Below are 14,245 nucleotides of genomic sequence, written 5' to 3' on the forward strand. Positions count from 1 at the left end.
ATGCGTACGGATCGTTATACGCATGCGCGAACCAGTCAGTGCGGCCGAAATTCATGTGCTCGCAAAATAGCGAATGCCTGATAATTTGAGTGACAGGATGAGGCGTATGTGGGTGGTAACAGGGGAAGGTGCTTGAAAACGGGGAGTGGAAATCAGAACGCAGGCGTGCTTAAAGGTCAAAACGGGCGTTTTATGGGTGTGCATATTTAAAACAGCAGCGTCATTGACCACGTCACTGGGGTTTTTTTTAGCCAGAACTGCTCGCAAAATTGTGGTAGCAAAAACCAACCACAAGAATAGCGAGCAGTTCATACCCTGTTCGATGTACTCAATTAATCTAATAAATAGCGGACATGACGTCGGATGCGAGCGGCCAGGGGGCGTAGTTTCCCAAAAAACGACCGCAAGTTTTGTTCGCTCGTTCAGACCTAGAGGCGTGAACAGACCGCAAACAGCGAACGGTTCATTTGAATAGCCACCCCTATTTTCTGGACGAGCGAGCGCAAATGGCGACCGGCTCTGAATCAGCCAAAGTTTCTTCCACACCACCTTCTTACATAGATTCCAAAGGAGCCGATTTGTTAAACACCAAAATATATTTCCAGTGTGCCTGTAGAAAGGGTGTGTCTGGCTGGGCACTACTTAAGTTGTAGTGTGATCCCTAGGGTCTCAGCAGCAAAAGGTAGTGGTGTGGTCAAATATATCAACCAATGACAGCCCTTCTGAGATTTAGCCACATGTAGAGGTAGTTTGGTGAGTGAGAGCTAGAACGGTCTAAATACCAGCAGTCCAGCAGCATAGAAACCTTTATGGTGTAATCCTGTAATTGAGCATCTTACGTAGATCAAAGAAATTTGACTTGGCAACCATATGCATAGTCAGCTTTTTACATAAGGGAAGACAAGATGGAAAAATAGGCACCCATGCCAAGTTGTTTCATAATTCAAATATCCTTATTGGTTCAACTGCTCAGATGGTTCAAATTCATATATAAATTAGTATTTTGGACACAACCTTTGCTAAGTCGCTAGCTGTGTGTGTGGTGGGGTTTCCTGTTTTTCCCCCACCTTCTAACTCTCTCCCCATCAAACCCCCGCATGATGCCTGTCCACCTCCTGTCCTGTCTTTGTCCCTCTGTTCACCCCTGTGTCCAGGGGCAGATTGAGAACTAGAAGTTGCCCTGGAAAACTTTCTAGCAGTGGCCTCTCTTTCCTTTTCCTACTTTCATTTTCCCCTATTCACCTACCTATCTACACATTCCTCTCTCTCCTATTCCCAATTATCCTATCTACCCATTCTTCTCTCTCCTGTTCCCAATTATCCTTCTATCTACCCATTCATTTCTCTCCTGTTCCCAATTATCCTCCTATGTGCCCAACCCTCTCTCTCCTGTTCCCATTTATCCTCCTATCCACCCATTCCATTTTTTCCTGTTCCTGATTATCCTCCTATCTACCCTTTCCTCGCTCTCCTGTTCCCGATTATCCTACCTACCCATTCCTCTCTCTCCTGTTCCCGATTATCCTATCTACCCATTCCTCTCTCTCCTGTTCCCAGTTATCCCCCTATCTACCCATGCCTCTCTCTCCTGTTCCCAATGATTCTTCTATCTACGCATTCCTCTCCTGTTCCTGATTATCCTCCTATCTACCCATTCCTCTCTCTCCTGTTCCTGATTATCCTCCTATCTACCCATTCCTCTCTCTCCTGTTCCCAATGATCCTTCTATCTACCCATTCCTCTCTCTCCTGTTCCCGATTATCCTATCTACCCATTCCTCTCTCTTCTGTTCCCGATTATCTTCCTATCTACCCATTCCTCTTTCTCCTGTTCCCAATTATTCCCCTATCTACCCATGCCTCTCTCTCCTGTTCCCAATAATCTCTCTCCTGTTCCTGATTATCCTCCTATCTACCCATTCCTCTCTCTCCTGTTCCTGATTATCCTCCTATCTAGCCATTCCTCTCTCTCCTGTTCCCAATTATCCTTCTATCTACCCATTCCTTTCTCTCCTGTTCCCAATTATCCTCCTATCTGCCCAACCCTCTCTCTCCTGTTCCCATTTCCTGTTCCCGATTATCCTATCTACCCATTCCTCTCTCTTCTGTTCCCGATTATCTTCCTATCTACCCATTCCTCTTTCTCCTGTTCCCAATTATTCCCCTATCTACCCATGCCTCTCTCTCCTGTTCCCAATAATCTCTCTCCTGTTCCTGATTATCCTCCTATCTACCCATTCCTCTCTCTCCTGTTCCTGATTATCCTCCTATCTAGCCATTCCTCTCTCTCCTGTTCCCAATTATCCTTCTATCTATCCATTCCTTTCTCTCCTGTTCCCAATTATCCTCCTATCTGCCCAACCCTCTCTCTCCTATTCCCATTTATCCTCCTATCCACACATTCCATTTTTTCCTGTTCCTGATTATACTCCTATCTACCCTTTCCTCACTCTCCTCTTCCCGATTATCCTACCTACCCATTCCTCTCTCTCCTGTTCCCGATTATCCTATCTACCCATTCCTCTCTCTCCTGTTCCCGATTATCCTATCTACCCATTCCTCTCTCTCCTGTTCCCAATTATCCCCCTATCTACCCATGTCTCTCTCTCCTGTTCCCAATGATCCTTCTATCTACCCATTCCTCTCTCTCCTCTTCAAAATAATCCTTCTATCTACCCACTCCTCTCTCTCCTGTTCCTGATTATCCTCCTATCTACCCATTCCTCTCTCTCCTGTTCCCGAATTATCTTCCTATCTAGCCATTCCTCTCTCTTTTGTTCCCAATTATCCCCCTATCTACCCATGTCTCTCTCTCCTGTTCCCAATGATCCTTCTATCTACCCATTCCTCTCTCTCCTGTTCCTGATTATCCTCCTATCTACCCATTCCTCTCTCTCCTGTTCCTGATTATCCCCCTATCTACCCATTCCTCTCTCTCCTGTTCCCAAAAATCCTTCTATCTACCCACTCCTCTCTCTCCTGTTCCTGATTATCCTCCTATCTACCCATTCCTCTCTCTCCTGTTCCCGAATTATCTTCCTATCTAGCCATTCCTCTCTCTTTTGTTCCCTATTATCCTCCTATCTACCCATTCCTCGCTCTCCTGCTCCAGATTATCCTCTCTACCCATTCCTCTCTCTCCTGCTCCAGATTATCATATCTACCCATTCCTCTCTCTTCTGTTTCCGATTATCTTCCTATCTACCCATTCCTCTTTCTCCTGTTCCCAATTATTCCCCTATCTACCCATGCCTCTCTCTCCTGTTCCCAATAATCTCTCTCCTGTTCCTGATTATCCTCCTATCTACCCATTCCTCTCTCTCCTGTTCCCGATTATCCTATCTACCCATTCCTCTCTCTTCTGTTCCCGATTATCTTCCTATCTACCCATTCCTCTTTCTCCTGTTCCCAATTATTCCCCTATCTACCCATGCCTCTCTCTCCTGTTCCCAATAATCTCTCTCCTGTTCCTGATTATCCTCCTATCTACCCATTCCTCTCTCCTGTTCCTGATTATCCTCCTATCTAGCCATTCCTCTCTCTCCTGTTCCCAATTAGCCTTCTATCTACCCATTCCTTTCTCTCCTGTTCCCAATTATCCTCCTATCTGCCCAACCCTCTCTCTCCTGTTCCCGATTATCCTATCTACCCATTCCTCTCTCTTCTGTTCCCGATTATCTTCCTATCTACCCATTCCTCTTTCTCCTGTTCCCAATTATTCCCCTATCTACCCATGCTTCTCTCTCCTGTTCCCAATAATCTCTCTCCTGTTCCTGATTATCCTCCTATCTACCCATTCCTCTCTCTACTGTTCCTGATTATCCTCCTATCTAGCCATTCCTCTCTCTCATGTTCCCAATTATCCTTCTATCTACCCATTCCTTTCTCTCCTGTTCCCAATTATCCTCCTATCTGCCCAACCCTCTCTCTCCTGTTCCCATTTATCCTCCTATCCACCCATTCCATTTTTTCCTGTTCCTGATTTTACTCCTATCTACCCTTTCCTCACTCTCCTGTTCCCGAGTATCCTACCTACCCATTCCTCTCTCTCCTGTTCCCGATTATCCTATCTACCCATTCCTCTCTCTCCTGTTCCCGATTATCCTATCTACCCATTCCTCTCTCTCCTGTTCCCAATTATCCCCCTATCTACCCATGTCTCTCTCTCCTGTTCCCAATGTTCCTTCTATCTACCCATTCCTCTCTCTCCTGTTCCTGATTATCCTCCTATCTACCCATTCCTCTCTCTCCTGTTCCTGATTATCCCCCTATCTACCCATTCCTCTCTCCTGTTCCCAATAATCCTTCTATCTACCCACTCCTCTCTCTCCTGTTCCTGATTATCCTCCTATCTACCCATTCCTCTCTCTCCTGTTCCCGAATTATCTTCCTATCTAGCCATTCCTCTCTTTTGTTCCATATTATCCTCCTATCTACCCATTCCTCGCTCTCCTGCTCCAGATTATCCTATCTACCCATTCCTCTCTCTTCTGCTCCAGATTATCTTCCTATCTACCCATTCCTCTTTCTCCTGTTCCCAATTATCCCCCTATCTACCCATACCTCTCTCTCCTGTTCCCAATGATCCTCCTATCTACCCATTCCTCTCTCTCTCCTGTTCCTGATTATCCTCCTATCTACCCATTCCTCTCTCTCCTGCTCCAGATTATCATATCTACCCATTCCTCTCTCTCCTGTTCCAGATTATCCTTCTTCCTTTCTTTCCCTTTCCCTTTTGTTATTCTCCTTTTGTATTCTTTTCCACTCCTCTCCCTGATCCTTCCCATCTCTCTTTCATGTGAATCTCTCTCCATCCTAGTTATCCTCCCACCCTTGTCACTCATTTTACTGCAACTCTCACCCTGTACTGCTTGCTCTCTCCATTTCCCTCGCCAGCCCCATGTTTACCCACATTTCTTTGTAGTGTTACATACACACGGTCTTTTGTATACTATTATCTCAATATTCCAAGTCCTTTTTAAATATGTTCTTCCTCATATTTTCAGCTCAGCTCTCCAACTATAGCTTTCTCACATCAGTCATCCCATTAATTCCTTATTTTCTGCTTGCACCACCTTCTATCCCTGCATAATGTTTATGCCCTTTTCCCCATCCTCGGCCCCCTTCTTTCTGCACAACAGCCTTCATGCAGTTGCCCACCCTCCTCTTCAATTCCCCTGTACCACTTCCCCCCACATTTTACAACCCCCCACGCAATGCCCCCTTGTACTCTTTCCCCCAATGTAGATCTCTTCATAGTGTTCTATGCAGACTTCTCCCTGTCCCACTTGCCCATGTCCCCTGCTTGTACTCATCAGCCATACAGTTTGCATCTCCCTATCTGATCCTGTCTCATCAATATGTTCCCCACCCCTGATCTACTTACCCCAATTGCCCTCTTCCAAACTAAATTCTCTTCTTGTATTTTGAACACATTTAATTTGCACCACTTTCCTCATTGTATTATCTCTATGGTCCTTTCACCCATTCACAAAGTTCATTGTCTCATTATCATTTTTATTAATAAAATCCAATAAAACTGCAGTGCCAGACAGGTATAAAAATAATCGTTAAAAAAAAATAAACAATCATGAAGGTTGAGAAGGTGCGGAAATTAAATATCATCTTTAATTCTGCCCTTTCCTTTAACCAGAAACTTCAGGACATATAAGGCTTGTCGCCCATCAAAATGTAGACAAGCAGTATGTGGACCCCGGATGGCAGACGGTGGAATTCCGCATTTAACGTGCACCATCATGTTGACAGTTGTAATGCCGGCACCCATGAAATGCTTTAAGTAGTACCTGCCTTCTAGGGTCCCCATAAAGCCTGATGTCATTTTGATTGTCTACAAGCACACACATATATACAGACAGGGGACACATATAGAGATACACAATTCATCAAGTTCTGAAAAAGATTGTTTTTCTTAACTTAGTAGTTAATGAACACCATTCTGAGATGGCATACAGCACCCGAATCCCATCACAGTAGCTTGTGCAGGAGGGGGGTCTATTCAGATCTCTCCCCGCTGTCTTCCTAGTGCATCCAGCTCAGTGGTCAGAGTCTGCTGCTCCCTGTGTCTCTATTTTGTCCAGCTCCTGCCTGCATCATTCATCTCCTGGTTCCCAGCAGCTGCCTGCACTATACAGAAAGTTACTCACTGCCTGCGGGTCTCAGCTGCCCTGGATTCCTAATATGAAGTGTTCCAGTGCCTGCTGGTGATCAGGGGACCCCTGTGTTGGACCACCATCTACAGAGGGGACTGTGAGCTTTTCAAAACTTCCTTGGGGGTGCTGAAGTCAGCAGTGATGGAGGGTCTTACAAGCCGTGTGACAGTAAGTGCTGGCTGGCCAGCACCGTTCCCTGTCACATGGTGCCCTGTCATCACCTCAGGCGGTACCCAGAGTCAAGCTGCTTTCAGACTGTCTTTTGTGGAATCAATAAACAGTAGCCATTCACTAGTATTTATAGTATTCAACACCAAACTCATTCATTAAACCGTTAACATCAGAACACACACATATTTCATTTTAATATTCAAATACTGTGACCAAAGAAACATTTATTTTTCTAAAACTTGAAATTGTTGTACCTTGAGCTAGAAGGTTCCACTGTTGCAGCCTAGAACACAACAGTTTGGCTTGTTGTTTTGACAGTTTCAATTCACAAATCAGATAATTTAATTCTTCCTGTTCTATCATGTGAAGTGAATTGTCTTGAGTTTTGGGGTGATAGCCACTATAACTTCTGTATATTCTGACTTGCTTCCCTTTGATGTCCCAGATTCACTGGTTCACACACGAGGTACAGGAACCTGCAGACGGTCTCCATGTGGCACAGGTTTAACGCTGTAGACACTTTGGGATATTTGATAGTGTGCTTAGTTTTACTGGATTTCTCAGCAATAGTAGGTGTCTGGTTGCGGCCTAGGATCAGCCATTACTCACCCCAGTGCCGGCTTCCCCTGATCTCCCGAGCGGTCAGACGTCAGGTGCAGCAGCATGTGACGTGCTGAGGATTATTCCTGGTGTCTGCTAGGACATCCATGTGTTGCCCCATGACTTGGTTTCTGCGGTTGCCATCACGGACGCAGCCATGACAGACTACATCACCTGACTAGCCCTTTACCCAGTGGTAGCTTGCTTGCTGTCAGCTGACACTATCCTCCAATGGATTGCTACCTTAGGGTATTTAGCCTGAACAACTTCGCTATCTCAGTGACGGTTTGCTGTGGTATCGTTCTAGGCTCCACGTTGCTCTTTTACCTGTGACCCCCCGGTGTTTCCTCGGTGTTTCTACGATCATATCCTCGGTGTTGTTTCCTTATCCCATCTCAAGGTTTTGTTCCTCTTCTCCCTGCTTGTGTTTTCCCAGCTACAGGATATCCTGCCTGTACTCAGTAATGCATCTGGTACTAATCTCCCGTGCACTAGATTTGTGCTTTACCTGCATCTGGATCTACAGTGCATTAATTACATCACCCTGCACCTGGATCCACAGTGTATTTTTACCTCATCCTGCATCTGGATTCACAGTGCACCTATTCCTTCACCCTGCGTCTGGATCCATAACGCAATTAGTACACCATCCAGTGTCTTTTTCTATTACCAATTACCTTTAATACAGTACTTTGCACCGTCTGTATTTGTAACCTTCTGTTTTCCTGCTGGTGCCGGGTACCTGACCAAAGGGCCGCGACCTGCTTGCTGGGAGCAGCTTAAACTTAAATCCCAATTGGAGGGGTCACTGGTGAACTACTCCTAGCAAGTTAGATTCAGCATCTTTGGTCAGGTCTCGTCAACATCTGTTACTAGTGGATGAAGAAGTCATATACAGGCCCCTCGTCTCCTGCTCTCGCCACACCCCAGGGCCCCAACTTCAGGCGTCCCGGCCAAGGACTCCCAGTGCACAAGCGTGACAGTAGCTAGATAAATATAACAGTCAGTACAGTGGTCCATAGGCTCAGGCCATACTATTGGGGCAGCAAACGGCATCATATGGTGATTTCCTTTCAACCATTCTGTCAGATTAGTTGTGCAGGTTATGCAAGAAATATGGGGTGCACAGATTTTACCCTGGTCACCAAGAGTACAGTAAAAGTACATTTTATATGTGTGATAGTGAGTGTGCATGTATGTTTTAATAAAACTGTACTGTCACGGTGAGTGTGTCTTGTGTTTATTTTATTATTTCTTTTGCAGGTGAACTACAGGAAACCAGTGGGCCCGTAATGCCACCCATGCTGGTACTTGGGATTCTCCAAGTACCAGCATGTGGAGGAGGCTTGCTGGGACCCTTAGTTCTACTGCACAACACAATATTTTTACACCCCATTTACACTATCAACCCGATACCCACCACCCAGGGGTGTTGGGGATACCACCACGCTGTCAGCCCAGGCCTGGGGAGTCATGGAGAGGGAGATCCCTTTATTGTGGGGTCCTCACCTTCCCGGTGAAAGGGTTCCCCTGGCTTTGGCATTATACCCCTGCTAGAAAGAGCATGGTGCTAGTTATGCAAAATACAGAGGACCCTTTTGTTTTGACTCGTTTTGTCCCCTGTATTTCCTCAACCAAGACCGGCTTAGGAAAGCCCTGTGCTGGTTCTTAAAATACAGGGGACCCCTACGCATTTTGTCCCCTGTATTTTTAGAACCAGGACAGGATTTACATAGCCGGTACTGGTTCTTAAAATACAGGGGACCCCTACGTATTTTGTCCCCTGTATTTTAAAAACCAGGACAGGCTCTACAGCGCCCGGGGCTGGTTATGCTTGTGGTGGGGGGTGCACGTCATTTTTTTATTTTAATGGGGTTTTGTTATATGTACACACAGAAACATGCACGTATCTCATGGATATGTGCATGTTTCTGTGTTACTCTGACCTGCTAAGGATAAACTCACTATCCTGAAGCTGGTCTATTGTTTTTTGCGATTTCTCAGGCAGTAATATGTTCGAGTGAAGCACTCGCACTCTATTACATTGCCCGAGTTCTATCTTGAGAATGGGAAAACATCTGGATGCGAGATGATTTTTTGCGAGTTATAGTAAAGCCCGGATAATGTGATTTTTAATATAGTCGCACCCTATTACATTTGCGAGTAAGTAAAAAATGCGGGTTTAGTGCTAAACTCGCATTTTTTACAAATTTGCACTCCACTGCAGCCACAATGAGACAGTCAGTCAGGACATTGTACAGGGGTAGGAAATATTTTAGCACTTTTCATTCCCTTAGGAGTCGAATTTAGAAAATCCCTTCTTAGTGGGCACCTACATCATGGAAGGAGTATACGCCTTGAATTTCATGTTTCTAGGTCCAGGGTTTTGAGCTGGGCGTTGATGAGCAAGTAAGTCAGTCAGTCAGGACATTTGATTTTATATACAGTATATAGATGAATGGGAAATTAATTTGGGCACTCACAATAAAAAGACCTAGTAGTAAACAACATATAAAAGGGGAACAAAATCATTTTTAAAATAAATCTCAATTTTTTTTGGTGAATAACCTTTTAATTAATTTAGCAATTCTGATGTAATAAAATTATAGAGGTGCACTATTTAAGTTAATTTATTTAAGGAACATAACTGTGCATTTTATCTGCTACAGACTAAACCATAAAAGGCTGGAGTTTAGAAATTCCCATGTGTATCTTCTCAGTTGAGTCTCATTTTATCTTTTTAGCTGATGTCAACCTTGGAACAGAGGAAGTACATGATGAGAAAGGGTGTCACTGCGATGTATCAGTAGAAGATCTAACCCCAGCTCTTAAAACTGTCATCCGAGCGGTCAGGTTAGTAAAAAGTAGACTAGATTCATATTTCAAAGGTAATTATCTAATAATGGAATTCATTCAGCAGCCTTTCTACTGTAACTGCTAATGACAAAACTCTGTTGAAACGCATCTCATAGAAAATAAATATTATATTAAACTCAGATGCAGAAAAAATAATAGTTAACAGTCAAATGAACTTAATCACAATTAATGCTATTCTGGTTACAAAACATGACAGAACTCAGGGCCTGATTCAGACCTGTTCGCTATCTGCGTACGCGCGCTAGATGCGTATGCAAATTTGTCAAAGTGACGTCACTGGAAGCCAACGCTTGCCAAGGCATAAGCACACCCACCATGTCTTAGCGAGCGGCCACTTTGTGTATGCGTAGTTCGCGCACGCGCAGAACGAAGCGTGCGCATGCGCGTACCCAGAACATCAGCCCGCTTGCGAACGCACAGCACGAGCGAGCGGCTCTGAATCAGACCCTCAGTGGTTCCATTTATGTAACACAGCACATGTGGATTGCCCAAGTTTGACATAATTGTATCTAATTTTGCATTTTAAGATTGGTTATATGAACAAGAAGTGCACGCATAGCAAATAGCTCACAGTACACAATGTATGCAGAAGATCATTAAAGAGAAGTTCAAAGAACACATCTAAGATTTGCTAGAAACACCACTTTGGTCCCCTTGAGTTGTCTGCCTACTTAATGATCAGAGGGTTAGCCCCTTCATGAACAGATTTGATTTTGGGTTTCGGAGTTGAAGCAGTTCCACTGGGAATAACTCTTCAATTCTTCAGTTTGTATATGCAAATGTTCTATATATTAAGGGATTGATTGTGCTATTATTTGACAGCACATTGAAATAAATATCTTTCTCTATTATAGTGGTTATGTTGAATTGTGTATCAGTAAAAATAAGAAAAATATACATGTTTTCATAATTCTTCCCAAAAGTACTTCTTAATTATTAGAGAATACCAGAAAATGACCCCAAAATTTAACCATCTACTGCTCTTGAGTAAACCGATACTGCATATGACTTGATGGAATTATAGAGCCCAAGGGTATATCATTTAGTTTTAGGAGCTTTGTGTCTTGCAAAACGTCCATGTTCACAAACCCTTAAATTGGGTGTATGTGTAGAAAGAGATGGGAATGTCAGACAAAAATTTGACTGATTGCAGTGTATAGGATTGTGATGACATGTGGCATGGCAGTCATGCAAAATATTTCAGCATCCCAGAAAATGAATGACATACTTTGGGAAGGGGTGTACAAATAAGAGATGGAGGCCATTTCCAAGCCTACTTTTGAAATTAAATTATTACTTTCATATTTTTAGGGTGGAAAGGGAGGGGGGGGGGGGTCAGAGGAATCGGTATGATTTACCGCCGGCGGTTCAAATCCCGACAGCGGAAGCTCGGCACAAGTGAAGATCCCGACTGCACTAAGTATTAACTAACCTAACCCCCCCCAACCCTCCTTTAGGGGCAACTAACCCTAACCTCCCCCCCAAGTGCCCAACCCTAACCTCCCTCTAAGTGCCTAAACCTAACCCCCCTTCCCCGCAGCCCAACCCTAAGTCTCCCGGGGGCTGCCTAACCCTAAACTCCCCCCGGGGTGCCTAACCCTAACCCCCCCTTCCCCTAGCCTAACCCCTAACCTCCCGGGGGAATGCCTAACCCTAAGTCCCCCTGGGAGCCCCTAACCCTCCCCCCCCCCGTGGCTGTCCGCGCCCGGCTTACCTTAGATCGGTAAGCCCTGGGTGTCGGGCTCCCGGCGTATGTCTAATAACAGGCGTCAGGATTTCGGCGCCTGTCATTAGACACTTGCCAGGATTTGACAGTCGGGAAGCCGGTGGTCGGCATTAGAACCGTCGGCTTCCTGACTGCATCCCGTGTCGGAGTAGGACAGATGAGATCCATTGTCTCCCAGTATACATGCTGCAATATATTAAATGTGGTAGTGATCTATGCAAGTTGAAATGTCAGCTAGCAATAGATCACTATTATCAGTAATCAAAGGGAAAAGATGGATCAGCTAACTGCTCTGACATAACCACTACTAGTCTAAAGAAAGTCCTAGGCAAACTAGGACAGAACTCCCATTTAATGTACAGTGAAACAACCAAATTGAGTTGCACAAAAACACATTCATTTTTAATACAGTTGGCTGTTACGGAATCGGTATGAAATTCCCGGCAGCGGCAGTCCAATCCTGGAACAGGGCAGCCCGACAGCGCTGGAAATCCTGATCGTCGTAAGGTAAGTAATGACTAACCTAACCCCCCTAATCCTAACCCTCCTTAGGGGTGCCTAACCCTAACCTCCCCCCCAAGTGCCTAACCCTAACCCCCTGTAAGTGCCTAACCCTAACCCCCCCTTCCCCGCTGCCTAACCCTAAGTCCCCCTGGGGGTGCCTAACCCTAACCCTCCCTCCCCCTAGCCTAACCCTAACCCTCCTGGGGGGGTGCCTAACCCGAAGTCTCCCCCGTGTGCGCTAAACCCAACCCCCCCCCCCCCTCGCAGCTGCCTGCTCGTGGCACCCGGCATTCCTTCGATCGGGATGCCGGGCGCCGGTCTCCCGGCGTTGGTGAAATGAGCGGCATCTACATCTAGACGCCGGGCATTTCACCCTCACCGGAATATGACAGTCAGGAAGCCAGCTGTCGGTGTAATGTCAGCCGGCTTCCCGATTGCATCCCGGCTGTTACAGCAGATGTTGTCTTCAGATATGCAGTACCTTGACAGGGTGGGGCTTTAAGGATTTTGGTATCAAGAGACGCTACCACTGTCTCATTATCTATATTGTGTGACATCTGCAACTGCATATATAAATGTCTGAGATTGGAGACCATTGAAGCCTAGCCTCCTCAATATACAAAGAGAGGTATGCACATAATCATTCTAATCATGACAGACTTGTTTGTTTTTGTCTGGAAATTTTTTGAGACATTACCCTGGTGATAATAATATTGCCATAACAAACACTTTAACGCTTCACAAAGAATAGGTGGTCTCACAGTCTGTGTATTAGTATAAAAATATTCCTCCAACATTCCTACCAACTCTGAGCCATTAGACATAACCTCAAAGAGTTGAGTTTCCAGAATCAAACCCCCTCAATCCAAAGGAACTGATGGTATTAAAGGAGAGTGATATTCCTTTGTGCTGAGGGAGTTAACACATGGGAGACAAGGGACAAATTAATTCTGGATAGTGCATGGTGCATCATGATGGAGTGGCAGGAGCAGTGTTTAAACTGTAGACATCTAATTATCAAAACATCAGACAGCCCCAACTTAGATATTAGTCTTGTGAACATAGAAGTTATTGGAACAACAGATATTTAGGATTCTTTCCACCTGTCCAATTCTGGGTCCAAAAAATTATTATGACTATCCTTGATTTGTAAGGTGATACAGTGGGCCTGATTCAGACCCGCTCGCGAGCGCTGACTGCTCGCAAGCAGATCGATGTTGCCCAAGTGCGCATGCGCATGACGGAGGCGGCTCCATCGTGTGCATGCGCAAGACCCGAATAACGACGGCCAAGCCGTCGTTATGGGTCTCGCACCAAAGGGGGCGTGCTGTCGATGGTAATTGACAGCACGCCCCCTTTGGTGGGCGTGCCAGGGGCGTGGCTGCCCAGACGGAGGCGTTCCCATGGGAACTAGTGATGTCAGTGGGAGTGCTTTTGGCTCTGATAGAGCCAAAAGCACTCCTGGGCTTGCGGCAGCAAGACCCTACCGCAAGGGTCTCATCGCAAGCCCGATGGTCACGATGGTCTTGACCATCGCGACCATCATTTTGGCCACTCGCTATAGCTGTGGGTGGTCACCCATAGCTATGCGAGCGGCCAGGAGGCCGCTCCAAAAAGGTGGAGGGACGGCCCTGATTCAGAGCGAGCGCTCTGTCAGAGCGTCCGGCTCTGAATCAGGGCCAGTGTTCCAAAGTACTGTAATGTGGGGAACTAGGACATACATTAAACAGATTAGATTCTGTTCATGAGAGAGCTTACAACCTAATTGGAAAAGGGCACAGCTGAAACAAGAGTGGATATCGAGACAGATGTGAGGATGAACTAGTTTGCGTACTTGATGTTTAGTCAGTTCTAGTAAAGAGATGATTTTCAGAGAACATTTTAAAATTATAAGGCTGTGGTAGAGTCTGGTAGGGAATTCCATAAGTGAGCAGCAGCATGGAAGAAGTGTTTTAGAAGAGAGTGAGAGATGGTTTTAGAGAAGAGGTGAGCCACATGTCAGAGGTACATCTACTGCAAGAGGATGACAGGGAAAGTGCTTCAAGATGAATATGAAGGTGTTGTTAGAGCCTTGTACTGTAGGTGAGGGTTAAGTAAATTGGATTGGAATCTGGAGAACATGATGAGTCAGGGGGATTTGCAAAATGGTGCACACAATGTAGGACAGTGAGAGAGTAAGATCAGCGTTGCTGCTGCAT

At 45.4% G+C, this 14,245-nt stretch overlaps 1 protein-coding gene across 2 annotated transcripts in view; it reads left to right on the plus strand.

The window, feature by feature from the left end:
* Positions 1 to 14,245, plus strand: part of KCNQ5 (potassium voltage-gated channel subfamily Q member 5) — a 791,832-nt gene that overhangs the window by 738,696 nt on the left and 38,891 nt on the right. For both annotated transcript variants that reach the window (XM_088471354.1, XM_088471348.1), the window contains one exon: positions 9,685 to 9,793. In XM_088471354.1, coding sequence (XP_088327480.1) covers positions 9,685 to 9,793 — 109 coding nt within the window. The remainder of the gene's footprint in view (positions 1 to 9,684; positions 9,794 to 14,245) is intronic.

The sequence above is a fragment of the Taudactylus pleione genome, unplaced genomic scaffold, assembly GCF_031769625.1.
Source record: "Taudactylus pleione unplaced genomic scaffold, aTauple2 ptg000015l, whole genome shotgun sequence".
In the NCBI taxonomy this organism is placed as follows: Eukaryota; Metazoa; Chordata; class Amphibia; order Anura; family Myobatrachidae; genus Taudactylus; species Taudactylus pleione.